At 36.0% G+C, this 26,632-nt stretch overlaps 1 protein-coding gene across 11 annotated transcripts in view; it reads left to right on the top strand.

The window, feature by feature from the left end:
• Window positions 1–26,632, top strand: part of PECAM1 (platelet and endothelial cell adhesion molecule 1) — a 45,251-nt gene that overhangs the window by 3,482 nt on the left and 15,137 nt on the right. For 6 of the 11 annotated variants that reach the window (XM_032199530.1, XM_032199531.1, XM_032199524.1 and 3 more), the window contains exons 3-18: window positions 1,440–1,512; window positions 3,888–4,056; window positions 5,734–5,795; window positions 8,734–8,788; window positions 8,957–8,983; window positions 10,838–11,131; window positions 11,892–12,200; window positions 12,287–12,556; window positions 12,940–13,200; window positions 14,208–14,489; window positions 17,612–17,893; window positions 18,325–18,432; window positions 19,294–19,321; window positions 19,776–19,846; window positions 20,546–20,602; window positions 23,305–23,373. In XM_032199530.1, coding sequence (XP_032055421.1) covers window positions 8,755–8,788; window positions 8,957–8,983; window positions 10,838–11,131; window positions 11,892–12,200; window positions 12,287–12,556; window positions 12,940–13,200; window positions 14,208–14,489; window positions 17,612–17,893; window positions 18,325–18,432; window positions 19,294–19,321; window positions 19,776–19,846; window positions 20,546–20,602; window positions 23,305–23,373 — 2,092 coding nt within the window. In that variant the 5' untranslated portion in view covers window positions 1,440–1,512; window positions 3,888–4,056; window positions 5,734–5,795; window positions 8,734–8,754. Of the gene's footprint in view, window positions 1–1,439; window positions 1,513–3,887; window positions 4,057–5,733; window positions 5,796–8,733; window positions 8,789–8,956; window positions 8,984–10,837; window positions 11,132–11,891; window positions 12,201–12,286; window positions 12,557–12,939; window positions 13,201–14,207; window positions 14,490–17,611; window positions 17,894–18,324; window positions 18,433–19,293; window positions 19,322–19,775; window positions 19,847–20,545; window positions 20,603–20,992; window positions 21,186–23,304; window positions 23,374–26,632 lie in introns of those variants that run through there. The other 5 variants (XM_032199525.1, XM_032199535.1, XM_032199534.1 and 2 more) reach the window with 5 other exon arrangements.

Genomic DNA, 26,632 nt, shown 5'->3' on the forward strand with positions numbered 1-26,632 from the left:
GTTATACTAATGAAATCTTAGAGGAGTGGCTCTAGCAGTTGAGGAAGTCTTAAATAGGGAAACAGTGCTGATCTTAACTGATGATGTTTGCTTAACCACTTTTGTTATATTCCATTTATATTTAGCCTATGACAGTCATTTTAGAGTAGCGGGCACAAGGAAAAGCTTTGGAGTGAGGAACAGCAGTTTGGAATACAACTAAATGTTATGTAAATTTGTTCCAAGATGTAGCTAACTTAATCAACTTTTTCATGTGTGAGAGCTGTGTAATAGAACTATGCTACGAGGCAGTATACAAGAATATATATAATTTTTCTAGTATTGTTCTTACAAAGGCATGAGATCACTGATTCATATCTCACAGCCACACATTTACTAGAGAGAATGCAAGAGATCCTTTGGGAGAATATGGCTGTGACCAAGGGAGAATGTGGTTTCCTTTTATTATCAGCAATATAATTTTTAAAAAATGACATACGCACACAAAAAAAAGTACTTAAACCATGGAAGTTTTAAGATGCTAAGTATTCCTGGATAGTTTGCCTATTTGGAAATATTTTGGCCAAGTTTCAAATATTCAGCTGTGAAATCACATAGTAAAAGGTACAGATCTCATCACAAACTTGAGTTCAACACCACTGTAAAACAAGTTGATGACTAATTTGATCATCTAATCAGTAATATTGCTGATATTTCTTCTTTACAGTTTCAAGAAGTAGATGTTCTTAGTTTGTCTTTCTCTGTCTCTGTGCAAAGTAAATGTAATATTCAGCTAATGTTCTGTGGCATAAAATAGTATGTTGTTTTGGTCAGTTCTTTTAGCATAGGTAAAAACGCCATTGGTTTTATATCTTCATGACTGTTCTTTTATTTTTATTTCCCTGGTGTCTTATCTTCATGACTGTTCTTTTATTTTTATTTCCCTGGTGTCTTTTTTGGTCTAAGGCCCATGGTCAAAACTGAGAATTTGGACATTATACAATGTTAGTTGCAAATTCAAGGGCAGACCATAATCTTTAAATTCTCCTGGTCAGACACAATATTCAACAAAACAATGTCTCAGTCATTATGCTGCTCTGTAGTCATCAAAGAAAAAAAAAGACATACAGTGAATGTCTTAAAAGTGTTGTTGTTATACTTGACTTTTTTCTTACATATTCTGCAATTCTGCAGTCTCTGAAAGTAACAAGACCAGGTGTTACATCATGTTTCCTGCATAACACAAACCCCCTCCCAAAGTCTAGTCTGCTTTAACAGAGATTTTTTTTTTTTTTTTTCACACAGTTTAGCGTACAACTTCCTTTTTTTTTCCTGTGATGTTTGTTTTACTTAATTTCTTAAGAAACAACCTTTACCCTCGTTTTGCAAGTGTTTCTTATGTGGAAATGCTGACAACTAACCAAAAGACTACCTTTTTTTTTTTTTTTTTTTTTTTACAGCTGGCAGAAAGCATGCGTGAAAATACCAACGTTGAGAGAAGAACTGGGAGCATTTGCACGTTTTCCTGTAGCGGTAAGCTGTTCTCTATCAGAAAACTGCAGAATAGTCCCTAAAATGCTTGCTGCCAGGTGGTGGTGAAGGAGGAAAGCAGGAAGCAGCCCGGTCTTGCGCCCTCCTGTCAGGGGGAGCAGCCGTCAGAACGCAGGAGGCCGCTGGAGGTTGAGGTGCGAGGGCCTCGGCCTACTCCTTCCCTCACGGGTGCAGTTTCTGCAACCCTGCTGCTTCCCCCTGGAGGTACATCTCTGCCCTCCCTGTTCCCTCTCCCTCCCTCACCCTGCTTTGAAATTTGGATGTAGGGACTGAAATATATATGTTTTCTTTGATGTATGCCAATTTAGTGACTGAAACATGTTTGTTTTCTTTGATACATGGCAATCATTTCAACTACACATGTAGGATGATGGAGAAGAACTTCCTTTCTTTTAACTGTCCAATACTTATGCCTACCCATTTCGTCTCTTGAAATACATATTTCCTTTTTAACTCTTATAATTGCTTTGCAGAACGTTAATACAGTTGCTTCTTAAGTAAAAAGATTTCTGAACCACTGTGGTAGGATATGGTAGCTGAGGATAAGGACTCCTGCAGTTTGTATGAAAGCTAGACTGTGATTGCTAGGACATCACTAGAGGAAGTAATGATGTATTCATTAGAAAAGGAGGCTTCAGATGAAGTTTTAAATGTAAATTATTAAGATAGGTTTATATAAAGGGGCTTCCAGAAAATTTTTTGTGATCATTCAGTCCTATTGGGCAAGGAAGAGCTGTTTTAGAATTTTTGTTGAAGTATAACTCAATGGACTGTATGCTCTCTCAAGTAGTATTCTTGGAATAATGGTTTTAGTTTCTGATATTTTGAGTGATGAGCATTCAACTGATCTGAAGGTTTGATAGTGTCTTTTATGACCGCTTTTTAAAAAGCTCTAAAGTAGTATTTTCTACAACATGGGCTGGGAGTGTCCCGAAATTTAGAGAATGAGCTTCATTAAATCTTGTATTATTGATTTGAGTCAAAAAGGTAGTGTCTCATTTTGCCCTTCAGCAGGGTGAAGAGAACAGTATCTAGGCTGGCGGTTGGCCATACTGTCAATGTAAAATAGTGGAAAAATGAAAAAAACACTTGACATTACCTGTCTGACATTTTGAATGCTGACTCTATTAGTTTGTTAGTCTCTTGAACAGTGTCATGGGAAGTAATAAATCAGCTTACTTCCATGTTTTTATTTGTTTGTTTTGGGGGTGGCATGGGGTGTGCCAAGTTGGCTTTTGACTTTAGGCTAACATTAGGTGGTTTTCTTAAGGATGTATATTTAGAATTTTATAGCATCAGTAAGATACAGTGTGAGATTGGTGTTCCCTTTGTATTATTCTACAAATTTCCTGCCTGGAAATAATGTGCTGAATATATTTAACAAAAAATTATGTACAGAAGTAATCCAGCCAAAACATGTAAGTTAAAAAGTCTGAAATGAAGACGTGTATCATGTGGTGTTGCAACAATATTCTGCCTCAGGCAAGCAGGTGAATGAGAATAAAAGCCAAACAGCTTTCACTCAAAAGATTTTTCACTCAAAATTCTTTGACTTGAGAATGAAAATAGTATGAGATAACATTATGTAGTAAGATCGTGCAGTCTTCACACTGTATCTGTCTTATTGTAGGTTTCCAGGGAAATTTGCATGTTTCAGTAGAATTATAAAAGTTATTTCCAGTCTCAGTTCCTCATCCTGAGAGGTCCTCCATTCTGGAAGAGCATCTGCTGTAGTAGACGTCTGCAGAAGGTTTTGCTAGAAATCACCATATATTGGTGGTTATGTCTGGTGCTGAATTACATTAAGCACTTCTGCTTTGTCTGCAAAGGTTTTACTGAGCTAGCTAGATCATCACGGAATACCATATTTTTACACTCCTACTCAAAATGGCTGTGGTAGCAAGCCTGCTGTTTATGTTAACTACTTGGTATACAATTGTGAGATTGTATTTTCTAGAAAGCAAATAAGAATAGAAGAGGAAGGGATCTTTTCTGTATGAGTATTTAAGATATCTTTAAATTCCCTGCAGTGATCCTTGGGTTCTGAATGAGAATTTTAGTGTAACAAAAGTTTTCCAATTGAACTAAAAATGTATTTGAACTGCAGATTAGAAGGAACATGTCAATAGGTGAAAGAACCTGTTGGGTAGTCAAATTAATTAAATTAACAACCCCCAAATCTCCAATTTTTTATTTGGAAAATATTTAAAAATCGTATGTCTTCCTTCTGCCTTCTCTCCCCCCCACCAAAGGAAAAATAAGGATTTTATTTTTTTTTTGTAAGAAAGGCTATTCCACACTTCCTTTAAGTTCTGTCGTTTTTGCTTAAAGTAATTAATACTAATTTCATTTTACAGATTTGATGAGACATCAAAGACTGGCACTACTGATACATTTATCTTATAATTTTATTTATAAAACTGGATATTCTCCAATAATGCTTTGAGAATCAACAAGCAATATAAAAGATGGGAACGTAGAGTGAAGGAAAATATTTCCAGAATTAATTCCCTCTCCAGCCATAAGGTTCTGACTTTTTTTTTTTTTTTTTTCTGTCACAGTCCATACTCTGAGATTAATATTCTTGCAGAACTCAAGGCTGTTTTTCTGCTGCATCCCAAAATTTCAGTTTGGAGGAGGTGTTGGATATCAGTAATTATAGGAAAAACTCCAGAATGGAATGCTGGTTTAATTGCAGAAGATGGATGTGGGGGGGGAAATGTATTTCAATGTGGTCCTGGGTCGTCGTCCAGTAGATGGCACCGTTGTGAAATGCAATGGTCTGAGAAGCACAAGCTTTCAGCAATACAGATTTTCTGTAAATTGTAGAACATCTGGAGCTCTGGAAAAAAGTCTTTTTTTTTTTTTTAACATTCTTTGTAAATACTCAAATCCATGAGTTGTTTTTTTTTTTTTTTTTTTTTTTTTTTGTTTGTTTGTTTGTTTTTATTCTTCTCTAGGGAAGTATAGAGACTTTTTAAATAAAGACAAATGATGCAAATTTCTCACATTCAAGAAAACACAACCTAGAAATATATGCAGAACAAACTCAATTCATTCCCAGTTCCCCAGGGAGCTGTCTAGATGTGTGAAAACAATTACATTTGTTATAATTCTATGTGTCTATTGAAAGAGGAAGTATTAATTAACCAAAATAGTTCACAGTTGTAAGGAACCAAAGTGATTATATGTGTCAGGGGCTGGGTGATTAGACATCAGAGCTGCTTTTTCTATTATTGATTTGGTTACTGGAAAGCTTGCACTGACATCAGAAAAGATGGACTCAGATCTCAGAATTTTATAAATTATTTGTAAAATTTATAAAATCCCAAACATTTGAGATTAACTGCTTTTAAAATAGAATTAGTGAGCTTATACAAGACATTATGCGGAACCTGCATTGTCATGGACAAGCACTGATGACCCAGAACGTTGTGCTCTTAAGAGAAATGTTTTGTTAGTAAATCAGTGAGATATAACTTGAAGGCAACACATCTTTTCTGAAGAAAGTAAAACTGGTCAGGAATGGGTATTTGAGAACAGGAGACAAAGCCTAGCTGAGTCACTGTACTCAGCGTGTGTTCTGTGGGGAATTAAGATGTCAGTCCTACCGATTGGCACTGCAGCATGCTCTTTACTGTCATGCCAACCAGCTGGGGAGTTAATGAAAACAAACAGCTGAAATGTGCTATGAACTCCTCGCTTCCTTTCCTGTCATAAGGGGCTGGCTGAAAACAGTGTGTTTGGGGAGTAGGGGTTGGTGCAGAATTTGAAAATCTTATTCAGCATTTTATCCTTAGTTATGGAAATAGGTTTTGACTCTGATAGGCTTTGTTCAGATGACAGAACTGATGCTTTTTAGGAATTGTCATATTTAAGCAAGTAGCAGGAGACCCAACCAGCAGAAATAGGCATCATGTATTCCCAGATGAGCACAGCTTCAAGGGTCTGATTCATTGGGCATTAGATTAAATGTGAAGATTTCTTTAGTCCTCAGAGGACATTGTGCCAGATTATTATTTATTTATTTTTGTCTGCTTCAGAAGGTGTGTTGCATTTTTTATGTCAATCCTTCTTTTCTCAGAAACATAAGGGACTAAAGAGAGTTCTTTAATGGTGTATATATTAGAATAATTTTGTGTATTTATTTTTTAATTTTGTTTATGTATAGTATTTAATTTTGTCTGATATTACTTGTTTCAGAAAAACATCTTCAGAGACTATGAGATGATTTAGGAAAATATACAGCTATACTACTAGCACAGGTACGTTTAAGTTTATATTCTTTAAGTCAATATGATTTCCAGTTTAACAATGGAAGACAGTCTCAAGCCATTCCTTCCTCTTTGAAATGCTTTTCTCCCATGTTTCATAACATTTTGGCTTAAATTCCTGCAGCTGAGTTTATCCCTTGGATTTTGGCCAATACCAGCTAGATTTTCCTCCTCAGAACAATGTTGAGGGCTTATCAAGAATATGACAGTCTAATCAGACTAAGAGATCAAATGGAACATCCTTGGCTTGTGAGTGACATCTCACAACAGCCTTTGGTTTTAGCACCATTAAACTGTACTACTGACCTAGTTTGTCCTAAAAGATGACCTTTCAGCCCAGTTTGAAACTAGCCTGGTTCTGAACTTGATCTTATTGGATCGCTCTGAAGAATATTGGCCCACACCCACTTTGTCTTTCCCTCTCTGTAGAGGAGAGCCTTTGTCCCCTTGTGGGAAAGATTGGTGTGGTTTTGCTGAACTTTGTATGTAGTGCTGAATTCTTTTATGGGGGAAGAGGTAAATCTCCTTCCTTCCTTCCTTCCTATTTTTTGTTATCAATAGCAAAAGTTTATCAAACCTTTGTTTTCCATCTGCTGTGTATCCTAATTCTCCTTTCCTTTACCTGGCTCTGGAGACCATTTTTGGCAATTAGCCAAACCACCGGTCTTTTTTTGGTGGTGTAGTTCAAACAGACTGGATTAAGCAGAAGAAATACTATTGCTAGTTAACCAGCTTGGTTCTTATTCATTAAATGCTATGACGATTGTACCATTCTGCACTCTCTCCCTTCAAAATAACACTCTCCCTGCAAAATAGCTAAATAGATGTTGGTTGGTATTGCTGATACATTGTTAAACTGAAGAGTGTTTCCCTCCTGTTTCCCTTCACACAATACCACAGTTCTGTGTGTAATACAAGCGTTAGAGTGCACTTTTAAAACTATTGTTTGGGGCAAAACATACAGCTTTCATTGTCCCCAAGAGGGAAAAAAAAAAAAGGAAAAGGGGGTTCATATAAACAGTGAAGCTTATGAGAACTGTACGTCTCATTTATAGATTTCTGTGAATGTATTTAATATTGTTTTAAGTAGTGTTTTAATAAGCCTGTAATATGACTCTGGAAATAACATAAAGCATTGACTCAGTCTGCAAATGAAAGAAACTAAGGAATTAAGAGTCGAGCACTAGATTTTCACAAATAACTAAATCACTACTTAGGGAGTTAAGATCTTAGGGAGTTAATGTAGGGACTTAAGTGAGGAACACTTTTTGAAGTACATGATTTCACCTCACTTTATCAAGCCTATAACCTGAGTCAGTGTTACGGCTCAAGTGGAATGACTTCAGTTTGACTTAAAAGTTGATTGACAAACAAATAAATGTGCTGCACATTCCTTTGAAGTTATGAAGTAAATGGTAAATGTTATCTGGGAATATCATATTGGTGCTTAAATTTGCTACTTCTGCAGTGTCAGATTATTTAAGACTTAAAAAACATGCATAGTACCAAAGTAAGGAATGTAGAAGAGCAGGGATAGGGACAGGACAATATCTCTGTAATCTTCTTGCTTTCCTTGTTATGCCCATCTCTCTCACCCCCTTCCCATCTGAATTTCAAGAAACTGGGGGTTTGGATAATTATTACGTTTTAGTTTTCTTCACAAATATTCATTTACAGCACAAATTCAGCTACTGATTTCCTTGTCTTTAGGCCTTTTACTTTCTTCAGATTTTCATCTGTAATCAGAAAACAAACAAACAAACAAACAAACAAATAAAAAAGCCCCCCAAACCCGTCCATTTGTTAAAGGAAGTTGAGTAATTCAAGTGTTCTGAATTTTACATCAGTTCCTTACAGTATCTCAGGCAGACATTTACATCAACTGAAATGCTGAAGTAGAATATTATGCATCTTTTCCTCTTCTTTGGTTTACATTCAGTTTATGCTTTCAGTATTTTGGATGCAAAATTAATCATCCCTCATTCTGGCATGGCTGTCATACTGTCAGGCTACTTTTATTATTGCACAAAATTAAATGACACAGGAAAGGTCAGCAGATCTCTCAGGGACGTCTGAATTCAAACAGTTTCAAGCTACTGGCAGATTTAACTCTTGAGCATTCTCTGTTTCAGATTGTGCAAGTGCTCCTTCAGCTCTCCGTAGGGAAATGAAACTCCAAACTGTTGTGGGTTTAAAGTTTTGTAATTGTGTATGTTTTTCACTGTCCTAACTGCACAAAACTTGTGCCCTTCTATGGTTTTGATATATGATGGTAGCATAAGAGGTCCACCTGTCAATATTCTAGTGTAACCCAACAGTTGCTATGGTTTCTGAAGTAATTTGAATTTATTGTGAACTCAATGGTAAAGCTGTGGTTTGCCATAGCAAAGGCGAGTGAGCTAGATATGGAGGTAAAGGGGAAAAGTGAATAATTATGTATATGTATTCTCTGAATGAGTTTTCTATACCAGGATGAAGAGAAATATTTGCTCAAGGATCTGCAGAGGTCAAATAATGGATGTAATTTGTGTTCGTAAATGGTTAATTGTGACTTAAAAATACCCGTATTGACAGGAACTGCAGGATAAATGTCACTGGACCTTCTTGTTTTTTTAATACACCTTAAGAAATTAAACAAAGCAAATGCATTTGGTGGCGCCCTCAGGAAAAGTCCAGTCACTTCCTGAACAGTAATCTGCCTGGGAGCAGCAGATAGATTCTCATTGTTTGCCATTTCCAGTTTCCAGTAATGGGAACGATTACTTGATCTGGCCAGTTTCAGCTGAAGATTTGCAAAAATGTACAAATTTTAATGGCAGAATTTTATTAGTTTCCATAAAACATTTTTTTTTTTTAAAAAAGAAACTGTATTGGGGACCTGGTAGCAAATTACCTCTGATGATGAATATTGTTTTATTTTGTAATTAAGTGTCTGTTCTTCAGGAACGAGATGCATCTTGCTCTTCTGGTGATTTTCTTGCAGTGTAAGTTTAATAACTAAGTATCTGGATGGGTACATGTGCTTCTGTGTTTTGTTGTTTGGCTGGTTGGTTGGTTTGGTTTGTTAGTTTTTTTGGTAACTTTTTAGTGTTTATAATGCTGTCTCTCAATCTGTAAACTTTGAAAATAACATTGCTTTTCACTTTTTTCAGGTTCAGGAGTTTACACTCAGGAAAGAGGTAGGTAATGATAGTTTTTTTGTGGTTTTGTTTTTGTTTTGTTTTGTTTTTTTCACATACGTATTTAAAAGACGTAATTTAACTGCTTTCTCTTTAGTTAGTGTGCATCCATAACAGTTTATCTGGTTTGCTGTACTAAATCTCTACAAAATTTGGCCATAAAAAAAAAAAAAAAAAAAAAAAATACTTGGTGGTGTTTCTTAGTAAAGTGTTTAAAAGAGATATGTGCAGAGATATGTGCTGCTCAGATTTTTAATTAATGTTTTGGTGATTTTTTTCCTAGACCAATTTGCTTGCTCCAACAAATGAGAAAAGATGGGAGGGGAAATTCAACTACTTGTATTTTCTATTAGTTTTAAAAACAAACAAAGTTATGCTCACTCTCTTTTGCTCTTTTTCTTGCTAAATATTCCATGAACCTGTCTGAGCAGAGTATAGAACTTGTGTCCTGAAAGAAATGCTTTTACTTTTTATGTTGTCATCTTGCTGGCTCCGAGCATGTACACTCTGCATCCTTGCTTTTCTCCATCTATCAAGAAATGCTTGCTCCTCTGTGTCACGTAGTCTGCTCATGTGCAAAAAGTACTGTATTGATTTTTATGGCCCAAAATCTCCTTGGCAAATTGTAAATATCTGGTAACTGGACATAGCAGAAAATTTTTACTATTCAGGTACCTAATTTCTAATAAAAATCTTGGGGAAAAGTATGCATATCCAAATCTGTAATTTCTATGGGAAGGGAAAATGAGTGCACTCAAAAGTTTTCCCTGTACTTGTTCATTGAGCTGTGTGAATAAAAGTATTATTATACTGATATTCTGATAATCATAAAATTTTGTTACATAGTGTTTATCATTCCTGTGGTTATAAACACAGAAGCACTGTATGTGTTAATGCTATTATAAACTTAGTTTGTTAAACTACTTAGCTGTTTTTTATTTGTTCATTTTTAGTAGGAATATTGTATTCAACATATTTTTTCAAGGACTGGAAAGTTTAAATTATAAATTAAATAAAGACATTAGTTCTGTATATGATTCTGTATTTCGATTATTTAAAGCCATATGGTTGTTAAGGATTCTTGAGTGTATGATCATGGGACATGTCACAGTGTAAAGTTAGGCATGTACAAGTTTGCTTGCAGAACTTGAACCCAAATATCTTTTGCTATGCTCCAGTTTTCCTAAAGTATAGATTTGAGATTATCCCAAGTATGTACATTACATGTTTAAAATGAAATTTGCATATTTGCAAATTACATGTTTAAAATTAAATTTAACATAACCCTAATCTTACTTTCAGATTTAAAAAAATAAATAAATGCTGGAATAACTTCAGAGATTTCTGTCATATGTTTAGGGATGAAGTGACTTGGGGTTTAATACAGCTCTAAACTGGGTTATGCTGTCATTCTTCAGTTTCTTCAGTCAAAAAGATATACAAACTTTTGTTAATCTCTCAGATCTCCAGACAAAAGGAGATGGAGACAACAAACTACAAGAAATCAGGAAAAACAAGAAATAGCTGCAAATCTACTCCAATATTCCCTGCTATTCTAGGGCATTTAGCAGATTTGGCCAAATCAGTGATTCTCTCAATCGCCCAAGGCAGAGAGTGAGGAGATGAACATTGCATGTTGAGATAATCAGTAGGGGCATCTAATATACTGGTGCAGAGAAAGGTAAAGCTGCTACTACTGTCAACATCTGTGAGATCTGACCACAAAAATGATAACACTTGCTACTAGGATACAATGAATTAATTTTATCTCAAGCTACTACATTTTAATCAGTAACAGTTTTATGTTAGACAATTTGAAGATAATATAACTCTCTTTTTATTTTCTCCATCAAGTTTTTACCTTCAACAATGTTGAAATCAGGGCTGAGCCATCTGCCAAAGTGAAGAATGGAGCTCCTATGTCAATTATATGCCATGCTGATATTAGCAAAAGTGCCAATTTCCACCTACAGCATAATATTACAATTTTTAAGGATGGCAAGCTTGTATATATGATTGTATCAGACAAAGAAGTTGCACGATATGAAGTACCTATCGCTAGATCTGCAGATACAGGAGACTATGAATGTACTGTGAAAGCAGATGGAAAGACAAAATCTAGTAAATCGTTACATGTTTGGGTAACAGGTGAGTATTCTTTCAAACATGTCAGTTTTCTAAGATACAAAAAGAGAAACCTGTCAGGGTGAGTGACAATAGCCAGTGCTAAATAGGATATCTTGCAAAAGGTTTTTTGTCCTTAGACATCCCAGTGCTTTACAAGAGTTGAGTACTAAGTCCTCATATTAAGGCACAGAAATGAAATCTCAGTCCCAAGCTTACCTGGCAGATCAGTGACAGTCAAAAATGCAATTCATGCCTCCTGAGCCACCTTCCCATGCTCTATCCCTGAGACTAGAGAAAGCGTTATTTATGAAAGCTTGCACCCATAGACTGGAAATACATTGGTGGGGGAGACTAAATTACTGGAAAAGCTGGAAACAAAGATTGTCACCTTGTAATAGCTGTTGCCAAAGCTAGTATCAGTGGTGGACTACTTTTGTAGATAATTTTATATCTGTCTTTCTGTCTTGTTCCTTCATCTTTTCTGAGAACAGGGGCAACCTCTGTCTATACTCTTTCTAGTCATGTATTCTTGACTGAAAGTGATGTTTTGCCTCTTGGAAAAGCAACTAGGAAAACATTTGTTCTGTGTTAAATAGTTACAATAATATAGTTACAATAGTAAATAATAATAATAGTAAAACAAACAAACAAAACAAACAGATCCAGTATTTGCAAATTATTTGTATCTGTCCATTAGCATAAATCAATACCATAGTCATCAGAGATGGATCACTGCATCACCCCAAATCAAACTATTTCTTTCCTTGTTTTCTGCTGTAAGGAATGACCAAACCAATCCTGACTGCTGAGAAAAGAGAAGTTTTAGAGGGTGAAGTTGTAAAATTACGTTGTGAGCTGCCAGAAGAAGTACCTCCTTTACAGTTCCTTTTCCGGAAGACAAAGACAAATTCAACTCCTAAAGAAAAACTTGTATTTGAGGCATACAGGAATTTTTCTACAGCGGAATTTTCTGTTGAAGAGGGGGATAATATTTTGTACTTTGACTGTTTTGGTAAGAGATTTGTGAAACATACAAACTTTGAACTTGAAAGTTCAGAACCCAGCAACAGAACACTTGTTACTGTCAAGGGTAAGTTGCTTAACTTTTCATTTTACATTTCTTTGCTTGCCATAATTAAAAAGTTGGATTCTGATTTTATATGTATTCTCTTTCAGAACCATTTATAAAGCCTTCTCTGATCATCAAGTCCACAAGTAATATTACAGAAGGAGACAGGATAGAGTTTGAATGCTCAACTGTAGTAGCTCGAATGCGTGACATTGAAATCATACTTCAGAAAAACAAAACAATACTGAATAGTGTACGAGATGAGAAACTTTTGAAATATTCTGCAGTTGCTACTCTAGAGGACAGTGGTGAATACCTGTGTAAGGTGGAGCAAGGGAGAGCATCTAAAACCACCAAACTGAATGTTGTTGTGGCAGGTAAGACCTCTGTTCACCTTAGATTTTACTCAGTGAAGAAATATTTAAATTTGAATTTGGTAGATCTGCAAAGGTAATGTCCAGATCCAAGTATAAATTTTCCCTACTTTAAAGGCTATTTAGATTTGGACTTCTGATTTTTTTCCAGCCGCTAATACTTTACAACTAAAATAATACTTTCAAATATTTTCCACATATGGGATGTAGATTCCAAGCAATTGTTACATTTCTGTTTTCCCTGAAAATATTATTATATTACAATAGCATGATGGGTTTTTGTCCTGATTGTAATCTTTCTCTATATGCTTCATTCTGTATAATTTGGGATAGGCAGTCACATTCTTTTATGCTCAATTTGAATGATTTCTCTTTTTATCTTACAGAGTTATTCCCCAAGCCAATATTGTCTGCTTCTATGAGCAAGCTTGATGAAAATAAAGAATTAACTTTGAGTTGCAGCATTAGTGGTTTTCGAAAAGCTAACTTCTCTATATTACGGAGAAATTCAAATGGAGACATCTTGTTGAAAAATTCTAGAAACCTAACAGTGAGAGTTAATGTGAATGATACTGGATCCTATATCTGTAAGGCTGAAGTAAAAGGAATAGTCAAGGAGAGCAAACCTGTAAGGATAAGTGTTTATGGTGAGTAGATACAGAAGGTTAGAACCCAGTGGAAAAAAAAAAGAAATCAAAGCCATAAACTTATAAATAGGCTCATCTTTTTACAAATCCGTCTCTTCTACTTCATGAACTACAAGGGTGTTCATAAGTTTTTGGAATATTAATTTCTGTGAGATGTGCTTACATGCTTTAGTTGTAGAGGATTTGACCTATTGTTATCTTAGTCAAGTGAGGCTGTTACAGGCTTGGCCCTAGAGGAAAGGAGATAGCATGTCTTCCCTTCTGTCCTGTTCACTTGGTTCTGCTAGGTGCCAAATAAACTCTCGTTCATTACCATTTGCAGGAGCTGGGAATGATCTGCAAACATTTAACTCACCAGTTTGATCTGAAACTCTGTCAGTAGCTACCTTGAATCTCTTCCCCTGACCCTCCAGGCAGAAAGCCATGAGAGACAGAGGTCATCTGGATGACTGTACTCCAGAAAAGCCAAATTTTTTGCTATCTATACAACCCCCTGACCAGCACACTATTTATAAACACCCTAGTTTCCTTCCCCATCATGGAACAAGCACAGTCAGTTCTCAAGTCTGTAAAGGGGGATTAATTGGGTTGTAACTCACTGCAGAAACAGAGGTCCCTGATTAGATGCTAGAGTATCCATCTCAGATAATACATGTGATGTTACTTTACCTCCAGATTATTTTACTCTATATATTTGCTCCTTGGGTAAGAGCTAGCTCTCGAGTTTGGATGATCCACAGCTGTTTTACTGACCTTTTCTTGGTTTTCTTTGCCTTCTGCTTGCATGCTGTTTTAGTCTAAATCATATATGTATGTTTTGTTATCTGTTTTTTCTTTGTTCAAGTCATCCTCTTGCTTCCATTCTGTTGATGAGCAGGAGCTTCCCATATAGGCTGGGTGTGGAAACTAGCTAAATAGTGTATATTTGTATGTTTTATATAAAATAATATTGTATCTTTGAGTCTTATGTAATATAATTGGCAACACTTTTTTTCTTCCCATTTTAGCTCCAGTCTCCAAGCCAACTCTTTCTGTTGTCAGTGGTTTACCGGAGGTGGTGCTGGGGAAACCTCTACAGTTGATCTGTCGTTTAATGATGGGAACACCGCCAATAACATTCACATTCTACAAAGGAAATGAAGTTAAGAAAGTGGTAATTAATGACACATATGCTACATTCTTGGATGAAAATATTAGACAAAATGACAAAAGAGGGTACAAATGTGATGCTAGAAATAATCACTCTAGCGGCGTGAAAACTAGCAATATTCTCAACATCACAGTAATAGGTAAGTCTGTTCAATGCTTCTTGTCTAATGCCATATTTTGATTCTTGAAACTGCTTGAAGTGGCATATTATAGACTAAGCAAAATGGATGCTTTATAAAAACTTTATAGTTTATTATAATAAAAGCATTATTTCATTCAAAATGTTTATAAATCCTTGTTCAAATGGAGTAAAAATAGTTGGAGATCTGTATCAGACTATTTGTCAATGAAGTAACAATCTTGATAGTAGTCAGAACTGAGTTAACTACAGCTGAGTTTATTTTAATGCAAAAGACATCTGACTTGAAATCCTGTTGTAGAAGTAGTCTTACTGGCAAAGCATAAATGATTTCAGTGTTCAAAAATTTGAACAACAAAAGCTGTTTCAGTAAAATAACGATTAAAAAATTCAGAACCAGATCAATTTTTTCCACATTTGATTTCCATAGGTCTGGATTTATTGCATATGTAATGATATTGAAGTTATTTCTATGAATTTCCTCACCAAAATACATGTAAGCTTGCTAGCTAGATTCCTAGTAAAAATAAATAAATAAATCTACACTTTCAGTAATCTCTCTAAAAATCTCTGTTATTAATTGCAATTTTCTGAGGCACTGAGCATGTTCAACACCAGAGGTTGCAGTTCCTTAGGAGCTCTGAAAGTCAGTCTATTATTATGCTGTATCTGCAAATAGTAGTTACTGGAAATGAGCAAACTGATCTGCAAGTATGAAAAGTTACTTTTGTGCCCAGCTTTAAGTACAATGACTTTACTAGCTTATAACCCTTAAGAGTGAGAGGACTGAATTGCACTGCTGAAATGTCCTGCTGTAGTGGGATATTTGAAATAAGGGAAATAAAAAAATTAAAAAACATGCATCTGAATCTCTGAATAACCACAGACATTCCTTAACACAGGATGACGATATTCAAATCTAGAACATGAGAAAGCCTGTAGGAGGTACTGCAGGAAAAACAGAGGCTGCATTAGAAAGGGCAAAATTCCTCTATCCATGAGGTAGCTGAAGCTTTAAAAAGAAGAATTGGAAGGCTATAGAAGAAAGCAAGAGGCTTGATATATGCTGGGTATCTTAACACTACTTCAAGAAGGAGCATGCTAGTGAAAAAGCTGTGATTTGCAAGTGTGCAATTGGTAGATGTGAAGAGCAACTTCAGGAAGCAAAAAACTGTTTCATAGTAAGCTACAAGAGTCTGATACTGATAACTCTTAAAACATACGTGCGTGTTGGTTCTTACGTGGGTAAGAGTGTCTTGTTTTGCTGGGATTTTAACCATCATACTGTATTTCTGTAGATTTGTTTGGTGCTCTCCGAGCAGATGGTAGTAAATTTTCACACAATAGTTCAGATCCTAGTGGTTTAAAGGAGTTTTCAGTGTTGTGTCCTAGCCTGAATCCGAATTGTGTTCATTTTAAAAATATAAACTTGCTAAAAGGTGGATTATCTCTGAGTTTACTGAAGAAATGTGAGTTTTGACATTGAGTTGTACATGACTAGAACAGATATATCCAGAATTGTTGCATTTCTTCTGTGTCAGTTGGATTATTGCACAGCTGAAGGACATGCTCTTCGTTTTCTTGGCCTCTAAAAAAGTCTCAATTGACAGTATTTGCCTTTGCTTAGATTATAGAGCTAGGAGTGCACATCAAGTTCATCAATTCCACTAGGATATGCTTTGCTAACACTGGAGAGAAGCTGAAATACAAAACTGTGAAAAGCTTTATCCAGTAAAATGTAAAGTCAAGGTAATTTGAAATAACGAGTAACAAACAAATACAAAGCATAATCTTAGTCCTTTAATAAGTGTCTATTTCTATAGTGTCTTACACATCCTTGCTAGAACTAGTGTATTGCAGTCATTACAGCAGTGTTTCGGGATATACTGTGACACCGTTCGGAAATTCTGAATAGAAACTCGCATTTTGGAGCCTGATGAAACTATCTTCTGCAGCTATTCTCTCCTGATGTGGTTGTTTTCTCTCCTGAGTTCTGTTTTCTGTCCTTTCTGGCTATACTTTTCTGAAAAATAAAGTAAAATTCTGGCTATATTTTCTGAAAAAAAAAAAAATTGTTTTATATAGCAATCCTCTCACAGTCATGAGGCCAGTTGCAGTAGCCCACATTTTGCATCTAAATCAGCTTCCTAATATAAACGCAGCTTTCATGACAAGCGTCTTTTCATATCAGATTTGGCTTCCTCGTTTTGCTTCTGTGCCAGTGTTGCCTTGATGACTCCTCATTTACTTCTGTCTTGTGTTATCCATGACCCTGCTCCAAACACATTAATAGTTCCAGAAAAATTTTGTTCAGTAATTTTAGCAAAGCAGGTGCTTCAAATCCAAAGCATTTTGGGAAGCTAGTGACAGTCCACTTGCATTGTGCCATAGAAAGTGTTAACTGTATATACATTTTTTTTCCTGATGCAGTTATGAGTGTTGATTCACATGTATTTGTAAGATAGCTCTGTATATGTTATTTCTTTCATTAGTAGCCTAAAAACTGTATTTTCACTATGCATATTCTTACAATTTGTTCAAATGTAGACTATTTTATTTTGTTTGCTATATCCTGTAATCTTTAGAATTTAGGACTTGCTCATGCCTTTGATGCATCATCTGACAATGTTTACTATTGTTACGAGAAAGATATAATGCAGTTAGTATAAAACAGTGTAACCCTACATAACTATGAAAGCATAGGTACATAAATTATTTATAATATATATCAAATAATTATAAATAATAATTATATAACTATAAATAATTATAATTATTTGTACTATCAAACTGCAGAGTGTGTTATTTCTGAAAACCAAATAATTTCTAGGTTGGGGCCTGGTGGGAATCTGAAGGAGTTTAAGAGGCTGACTTCTGTGGAAATGGATATAGTTTCCTTCTGTGTCTGCTTTGCTTCTTTATGATGCCCTCTTTATTTTTGAGTGTATAGAAATATTTACTGGAGGATGCAATCTGGCAGAGATATTTCAGAACAATACTGTGCATTCACTCTGTTTAGCTAAGTAAAATGGCATTAAAGCAAGTATATCTACAATACAGTATTTTATCATCAAAGTTATTTTTAATAGCAGAGAGATGTTTCATTTGTGCCTTTCTTTGTAGTACCAATCAGGAATGCCAGCTTGGGCAGTATTCCATATGGGGATGTGGAAGATGGCAGTGGGACTGCTTTTCTCTGCTCTGTCGAAGAAGGATCTTGGCCAATCCACTTCAAGATTTTTAAAAAAACTGATCACGATACTCTTTTATATGAAAAAACCGAAAGCACAGACAGAATCGTGTGGCACAAGGAAACAATGAGCAGGCAGGATACAGGGACATATTACTGCATGGTTTCTAATCGAGCTAAGGTGAATGTGAAAAGCCATCCAATAACCATCAATGGTAAGTTAACTTTTACAATAAACTGCATACTCTGCTATCGTGGCAGGTGAGGTCATGTTATATGTAAAGTTACTAAATGTAAGGGATGTTATGAAGTATACCTGCCTTACTTGGTTTTGTTCCACCATTGGCAGAAGTTAGACAGAGAAACATTTATAAACAGAGGTTATTTTACCTACATACAAAAGCTTAACAGATGCTCAAAAGCCAAAGGAGTCATATTAAGTTAAAAGCAACCCTTTGTTGTACTGAGATGTCTGTCACAAGAGCAGGGCTCACTAGCGACCTTTGCACGCAAGTCTCCTTAAAGACTTTCAGCATTGTGTAGGAAGGTTAATTTGTAGTAAAGTAAAAGCTCACTTTATGCAGAAGTTAGTAATGATGACCAGTCACTGTATATACTCTCTTAAACATGTCTTCCGTATTTCCAGTCATCTTAGCATCTTGGCAGAAAGGAGTCATTGCTGCATTTGTCCTCATACTTATCGTAGGAGCAATAACTCTCACTGTATGGTGGTTTTTATGTAAGAAGAAAAAGGGTAAGAAATGATTCTCTTCTATTTCTTTAGTAATTAATGTATTGCAGTAAAAACATTGTATCTGCTTCAGGAACAACGGCCCATGGGGGTGAGGCCTTGGGAAATGACTACGTGTGTTTTTAAAAACCTAAAAGTCTGCTTAAAAATGCATGGTTGGGTAAAATTAAGCTGTAGGTGTGTTGAAGTTACTCAGGTATCTTAGGCAGAATAGGGAGAACATCTAACTAATGGTGCTGGAAAGGCACTAGTGGAGCACATGTTTTTGGAGGTAGGCCAGAATTGCACTATTCTGATGCAATCCAAGGTCTGGAATTCAGACCCTTCAAATGTAGAGGAAGAAGCAGCCTGAGGTGCTTTTTGCTCCATTACAGAACTACAACAATTTGATTCAGGGTCCCAGCTTGGAGGTAATTGAGATATTTCTCTAGTCTTCATGAAGGAAACTTTAGATTATTAGATTTCTTTTTCTCCCCACACTAATATAATTTAACTTTTGTGTTTGTCTTTTATTATTAAGGTATTGGTCTTTTGGAAAGTAAGGAAATCTAGTTTAAATGAACATCCTGTGATATGGAGTACATTGCAAAATATTTTGGAAAATTTCAAGTACCTGGATGTCCTAGGCAGCTTAAATTGACCAGTCTGAAATTTGAGGTTAAAGAGCTTAGCTTCACTGCAAAAGAGACATTTAAATGGGATGTAGAACACTAAGTAATTGATTTTGTAATATCTAAGAGAATTTACTCTGATTTTGGTAGATAATTGCTGTGTGGTTTTTTTTTTTTTAATTATTAATTATTATTTTTAAATTATTTTACTTGTACAGTATATTAATAGATGCTTTTATTCTTCTTTTTCAAGCTAAAGAATCATCCATGGAGATGTCTCGGTAAGATAGCTTGCTTTCTGGTAATGGTGAAGTATTTCTGTTTAAAGGTTTGGGGCCTTCCACCATATGAATGTAGTTTATTATGGCACACACCTGCAAACAATAGATGGTTGTGCTTCATGCACCACCTGCTTACACAACAACAGGATGAGGAAATACTCTAAAAATAGAAAAAGGACAGCTAAGAGAAATACAAGAATGTCAGACCTACATTTGAATGCATTTAGAAATTAAATTAAAAACACCGAAGTCTTAAAGTAATGCAAGAAGGACCACCTTTGTTTTAAAGCTTGCTTATGGTTATCATAAAGACAGAAACAAAATTTTCATTAGCTTCAATACTTAAGAAATTGTAGTAGTCAGCATAGACAATGACTGATATTTGCATATCATCATGTTGATTTTATTGGCTGTTATGGATAATTACATAAACTTTTATTGGTTTGCTCTTCAGATCTGCCTTGGCTACAAACTCAACAAATGAAAAACTGGCAAGACAGCACAATGATGGAGACTACTATTCTGGTAGGATATTTTGCTGTAAAACTAGTAGTAAATTGACCTAATGACCTAATTAAATATTTATTCTAAGATCTGGACTTGCATGGTTGTAGTTTAGATGGGGGCCAAATTTTTGGTAATCCTATAATCACAATAACATCCTCCAAAGTGTCTTCTATCATTTTGAATTTGCATAGCTTTTTATGAGCATGTCTTATACAAAGACTTGTTTATAAATCTGCTCAGGCACTTCTACCAGGCAATCAGTTACCAATACTACAGATGGAAAATGATGGTAAAAGAGAATTACTTCCTCATTTTGACAGATTTCTGACAGATGCAAAAAATGAGTTCAGAGAGCAAATTTGAGTTGTGGCATGTGCTCCCACAGTCTGGCAGCAACATAGCAATGTTAACTTGCCCTTACTGGTCACTTTCTTTCCTGGATCTCAGTGCACTTCATGAAATAGGGGGACGTGTTGTTTAGAGTACCTGCTATGAGCAAAGTTATCCTGTTTTTTTTTTTTTTTTTTTTTTTTTAACCTGATTATTTAAGAAGTCCTACTCACCTTTGTTGCGTGACTGTCTTTTAGATGTGAATCTAAAAGTAGAATTTCTCTATGTAAATAAACAATGGCAATACGAACTGCAGCTGTTTAACTCATTCATTTGATTGGCTTTAATAAATATTTTCTCAGCTCAACTTTTACTTGAATATTTTAGGATCAGGTTACATTGAAGATGGTGAAAATCACATGAAATCAACAGATGAAAATAAAGGTAATTTCAAACTTAAACAATAGATTCTATTTTTTTTATTATTATTATTTTTTTTTTTTTACAGTTGAAGGCTGTAATGTTTTCTTGTGGCAGCAGTGAGGATTTGATAGGTTCAGTCTTTCCTCCTCCTCTCTGATAGTGGAGAAAACTGACAAATATAGATCTTTTTCCTCATGTGCAGAATGGAAATGACAGGACCCATTTCTGAACATCATTGTGAAGTGTAATTAATTTTGCTGGATTTGAGGCCTTCAGATGGAGGACAGTTTACAACTAACTAATAGTAGGAATTTTAAGTTCTATATGACATATATTAAGAAGCGTTTTTTTTTTTTTTTTTTTTTTTCTACAGACTTATTTTATTTCTCTGTCTTTTATTCCTTTCTACAGATCTTGAAATATTTAAGCGTTAAACCTAAAAATAATCTGTTATGAATCAGAATAACATGACCTGCCAAATGCCTTGACACACCACATGGGATAATATCTATAATCATTAAAAGGTGTCATCAACTACTATCATCTAGCACATTGTATTCTTCATGACCAGTGTTTTTAAAATATTGTCCTGGTTTCAGTTAGAACAGAATTAATTTTCTTCCTAGTAGCTGGTGGAATGCTGTGTTTTGGCTTAGGATGAGAAGAGTGCTGATAACACCCCGATGTTTTAATTGTTGCAGAGCAGTGCTTATACCAAGCCAAGGACACCTCAGACTTTTGCTGTGTCCTGCCAACAGGCAGGCTGGGGGTGCAGTAAGAGCTGGGAGGGGACAGACCCAGGACAGGTGACCCGAACTAGCCAAAGGGGTATTCCATACCATCTGACGTCATGCTAAACAATATATAGGGGTGGCTAGCCGGGGGAGGGGGGCCGGACTGCTCGGGGTTAAGCTGGGCATCGGTCAGCGGGTGGTGAGCAATTGCATTGTGCATCACTTGTTTGTACATATTATTAGTAGTAGTATTATTATCATCATTGTATTATTATTATTATTATTATTATTATTTTCCTGTCTTATTAAACTGTCTTTATCTCAACTCACGGGCTTCACTTTCCATTTCTCTCCCCCGTCCCAGAGAGGGAGGGGGGAGGGTGAGCGAACGGCTGCGTGGTGTTTAGCTGCCAGCTGGGTTAAACCACGACAAATATTTATTCAAAGAATACTGCTTAAATGTGTGGATAATTTCACAGAAAAACTTGGAACCAACCTTTGGAAACTCTAGCTCAATTATTATTTTTTTTCCTTTTTTTTTTTTTTTTTTCTTCATATTTTTTTCTTTTTTTTCTTTTATCCTACCTGTTTTAGATCAAGTTAGCTCTGATGTAGCAACCTGCATGTGTGCGGGAAATAAATGGTTTTAATCTTTATCCACTACAGATTGGGCAGCTTTGTTAAAACCAACTAGGTTATTGCAGATCTATGTACCAGATACAGAAGCCTATTATTTATATAATTCTAAAAATAACAGTAACCATTCTGTATTTGTATGACAATAGCTTTTACTTCAGCAAGCAAGAGGAAAGAGCTTATGGTCAGTGTATGGAACTTAGCCCATTGTGGCCCGAATAAGTCGAATTAGAAATAGAGACACCCTCATGTAAAACAAACACACAGACAGCTGGAACATAGGAACATAAAGCTGTATCGATCCTCAAGAATCTTTCCTATTGTAGGAAGTATGTCATTTAAACTTTGTTATTGACTAATATTTCTTCTGAAACAGTTGGTTTTTTTTTCTTGACTTTTTTTTTTTTTTCCTTCTCTCACCAATGCTATTGCAATGTTGCTCCAAAACTAATGCTGTTGAAAGGCTGCTCCAAAATTTTACAGTTCTAGTCATCAGATCTTTTTGTTCTAAAGAACCTGCAAGCATTTCTGCAGGGTTCCAGTCTGCCATAGACTTTCCAACTTTTTCAGAAATCCAGTAGAAATCCATCTAGGAAAACCCCGAGGAAAAGAGCAGGAAATAACAGCTGTTTCTTGTCTCTGTTACATCCAGTTACTGGTCAGCCAGTAGTCTTAGTAAATCATCTGTCTAATCATTGTCAAGCTTTTTGTGGGCATTGTGGAAAGGAGCATTTTGAGGAGGTAGATGGGTGGCCATTGTAAATATTCTAAGGAGAACTTGAAGGGAAACTCTTTATGGAGAACACGAGGGAAAAGTGCTGAAATTGCTTTGTGGCAAAGCAGAAATTGAGAGTATGAGAGGTGATGAGGGTAGTCATGAAGGACTTAGGGAAGGCTTTTAAACATGAGCAAAGTGGACAGTGGGAAGTGTCCTGCCCCAGCAGCCATGCAAAAGGAAGAAAAAGTAATGTCAGGGAGAGACATAGAAGAGAGAGAACCTGTAGCTGCATCAGGGATAGGGGAGAATCCCAGATAATCTCCTACTCCATTTGTGTTGTGACACTTTTGAAGGTGTTTAATAGAAAGTAAGAATTAGGCACAATTCTCACATCACACAGTTTCAGAATTTTGGTTTGTGTTGTACTGCTGCTTCTCAGGTAGGGGCGGACCTTAGGAATAGGTAGGCCTTACACCTCTGATAACTCACGTCTGCTGTAAATAGGGCCTGATCCTGCACCTATCAAAGTCAATGAGGACATGTCCATTAATTTCAGTGGCAGTAGGATCAGGCCCACTGCTCAAGTGAAGCATGCAGTGCTACAAAGAAACATCTTCTTGATATTTTTGGGGCAGGACCTGACCTTGAGAGTGCTGAGGTGGAGTACACTGAAGTTGAAGTATCAACGCTTGATCCTCACAGAGGTAATATACTGTCTGGCATCTATGGTTATGATTTGGTATTAATTCCACGCATGTTACTACTCCCTGACTCTGGTTTGACATTGGCATCTATGAATGTAAGAGCAGGTTGTGCTTTGCATGCATGACGGTTTCATGCCAATAGTGTTCCTTAATGTAGATGATGCTGTGGCAACCATGCTCTTGTTCATTGCAATCCTTCTTCCCCAGGGATCCTCTTGTTCACTTGCCCATCCTGTTCATGTGAGGTCTCTGCAGAGCAGGGCTCCCAGTTAGATCTGTGTCTCTGAGCAGAAAGCAGCCTGCTGTGAATGCTCATGTTAGAGAGTCCAAAGTTATTGACAGCCGTTTGAGGTTAGCCACAGGGTAGGTTAACAGAGAGAACAGAAATCAGAGGAATTGCTTTTGTTTATAAAGGAACTGGCTGAAGGATGAAAGCTGTAATACACTTGTGATAGAGAAGGGAGAGAGAAGAGTGTACTTAGTCTTTTAGTCTGGAGAGGGATGGAGACCATCCTGGGTTTTGTGAGACATCAGGCAGAAAAATTAGAATATTGATACCCAGATAATTTTGGCCCACATGTCTCACAGTAGCTCTATGGCAACAGTATCCAGAAATCATACCATGAGTCTAAGGTATGTGTCTCTGCAACCTTGTCGGAGAAATCCGTTAAAATTTATTCATCAAATGCACACTTGAATCTGTGTCAGCTGGAGAACTGTGATATCATTATACTCCTGTGCTGAAAGCTGTTAAATCTTTCAGACACTTAGAAAAAGTTTCAAGTACCTAAGAGTGAATAAAACCCACCAGAGACATTTATGCTATACCTTAGCTTCTTTGTTTTAACTTAATCAGAAGCAAAGCGATGAAGGAATGGACAAATTTGCTTTTCCCTTATAGGAAAGAACAATCACTTATTTCGGAGACCAAAGGCATGCTTGTTTAGCTAGTAATACAGGTGTTTGGTCAAAGTGCTCGCTCTTCATGCTTGGCATCAAAGCTCTCTTGCTAAAGCCAGTCCTCCTGTTCTTTTGCTCTTTTCTGACATGCTGGTATCATTCATCACAGAGTTTTCCCTGTATTCTAAGCATGCTATTTATTCACCTCTGCTAAGTTTTGCACTTAGATATCACAGCTGTACTCTTTCTCAGAATAGGGCTAATACTTAATTGTTCCAAATGTTTTCTGAGTGTGCGTTGTACAATGTAGAATGGTAAAGATATACTAATGTATCGCAATTTAAATGAAAAATCCTATTAAATGCAAGACCAGCATCTCTAAAAATAGGCTTTTCATCTCATTTCTGAGATTCGAGTATACCAGACTGAGTAATAAGTGTCTGTGCTATGTAGACTTCCATCATAGCTGAATCCAGTTAAATTGCAAAATAATGTTTAAAAGAGAGTGTATAAATTAGATCAGACTATTCTAACTAAATGGTGACTCGTGTTACAGACCTATGTATGACATACAGAATGTTAATTTATTCTGTAAGGCTGAACCACGCTTCAAATACATTGAGATGTTATAGCTCCCTAATCAATTTCTTGTGTTGCACCCAGTACACAAGTGAATGCATACTTTGGTCACATAAATGGCAACTGCACTGCAAACATTTAATGCATTAATCTTTCAGAGCATCATAAGGTTGCTGTTTAAATGAAAGGCGTTATATGAAACCAAGCTGCAAGTTTAATTCTTTCAGTTCTGCATTGCCTTTAGCAATGAGGAGAGTATGAGACTATTTTTTGGGAAAGGACAAGCAAAAATCTGTTTCATTATATACCCTTGTAGTAATCAAGCACACCCACAAAACTAACAGCCATAAGACTGCCACTGGTGCTTTTATCATGTTGGTGTTATTGCATGAGTTTTATTTCAAATTGAAATACTTATATCTCTCTGTGGGCTATGATCAGTCCTTGTTAGGGAACAGACCTTCGAAATGATCATCTAGCTCCAAATCCCAATTCTGTTCTGATATCACCTGTTTTATGAATGAAGACAAAGTATAGCACACTTGTCTTTTCTCTGGGCATGCAAGTCTCATCCAACAGACTGCATGTATAGTCTGGTTCCTTCTGCCTTTTGAGAACCCCTGATTTCTTTGATCACTCAGGACTAGCTTCATTTTATTTTATCTGTCTGTTTGTTCCTCCTGCCACTGTTGTCAATGGTGATACTAATCTGAAGAGTAGGAGAATCAGATTTTGTGTATCGTGTGAAAGAAGAGTGCAATATGTAAGCTGTAACAATAGTCTTTGGGTAGCTTTTTAAAATCAGGAATAACTGAATGCCACCTCAGAACAAGTTCATGTAGTTGTAGAAGGATGTACTCTTTGTGTTAGCGGGTAAAGGACTAATACATTTTAAAGCAGTTGTAGTTTTCACCCTGTTTTCTTCAGCCACGTCTGCAGTAGCTGGCCATTTATAAAATGATTTTTAACACAGTGTTACAGTGAATAGGCTAGTGCATCAAAAACTTGGTATGCGCTGTGGTTCTGTGGTAAGCAAAAAAGAACAGGGTTCATTACAATGTTATGCATGGTGGTAAGCTTGTTAAGTACAAAGTTTTGCTGCTTTGTTTTGAAAGTCTACATGGGAATAACTTGATACCTACTTTCTAAGTAGGGGTGAAGAGGCTACCTCAAATATGGGGTAGAGCTGGAGCTTCACAAGCCAACTTTTATTTGGGGTAGTTGTAGTTGATTGTTAATTTGATATTTAAAGAGGCAGTCATTCTCAAGAATGATTAAATTGAATATTTATGGAGGTTATATGCCTCACAAAAATATAATACTTACCTTTTCTAAAGCTTAGTTGTATAGAAAGATGGCAAATGATTTAGACCTTTTATTATTAATATGAGCTAAACCAAATGTCAGCACTAAAGTAAGATCAAAAAATATCCATACAGTGAGAAGGGAGAAACTGCTAATCATGGATAATAACATGCTGCTGCTTTTACTTCTGTAGCTGGTTAGTCATCTGCACGGTGGCAACATTATAAAAGTCAGTGGGAACAAAATGTCAAATCATGAAAGTAATTTCTCCAAGCGCTGAGACAACTTTTGGAAGATTAGCAAAGAAAGTAACATGGGCACTGTCATTAATTCACAATTCAACGTAATGAATTTTCAAAACAAAAAGCTAAGGAAATGCCTCCCACCAAATCTTCTCAGAGTCAACAGGAGTATATTTGGGATTGCAGTCTGTTAAAAATTGTGTTCCAAATGAAACGAGCTACCTTTCATTAAA

This window comes from Aythya fuligula, chromosome 18 (assembly GCF_009819795.1).
Source record: "Aythya fuligula isolate bAytFul2 chromosome 18, bAytFul2.pri, whole genome shotgun sequence".
NCBI lineage: Eukaryota > Metazoa > Chordata > Aves > Anseriformes > Anatidae > Aythya > Aythya fuligula.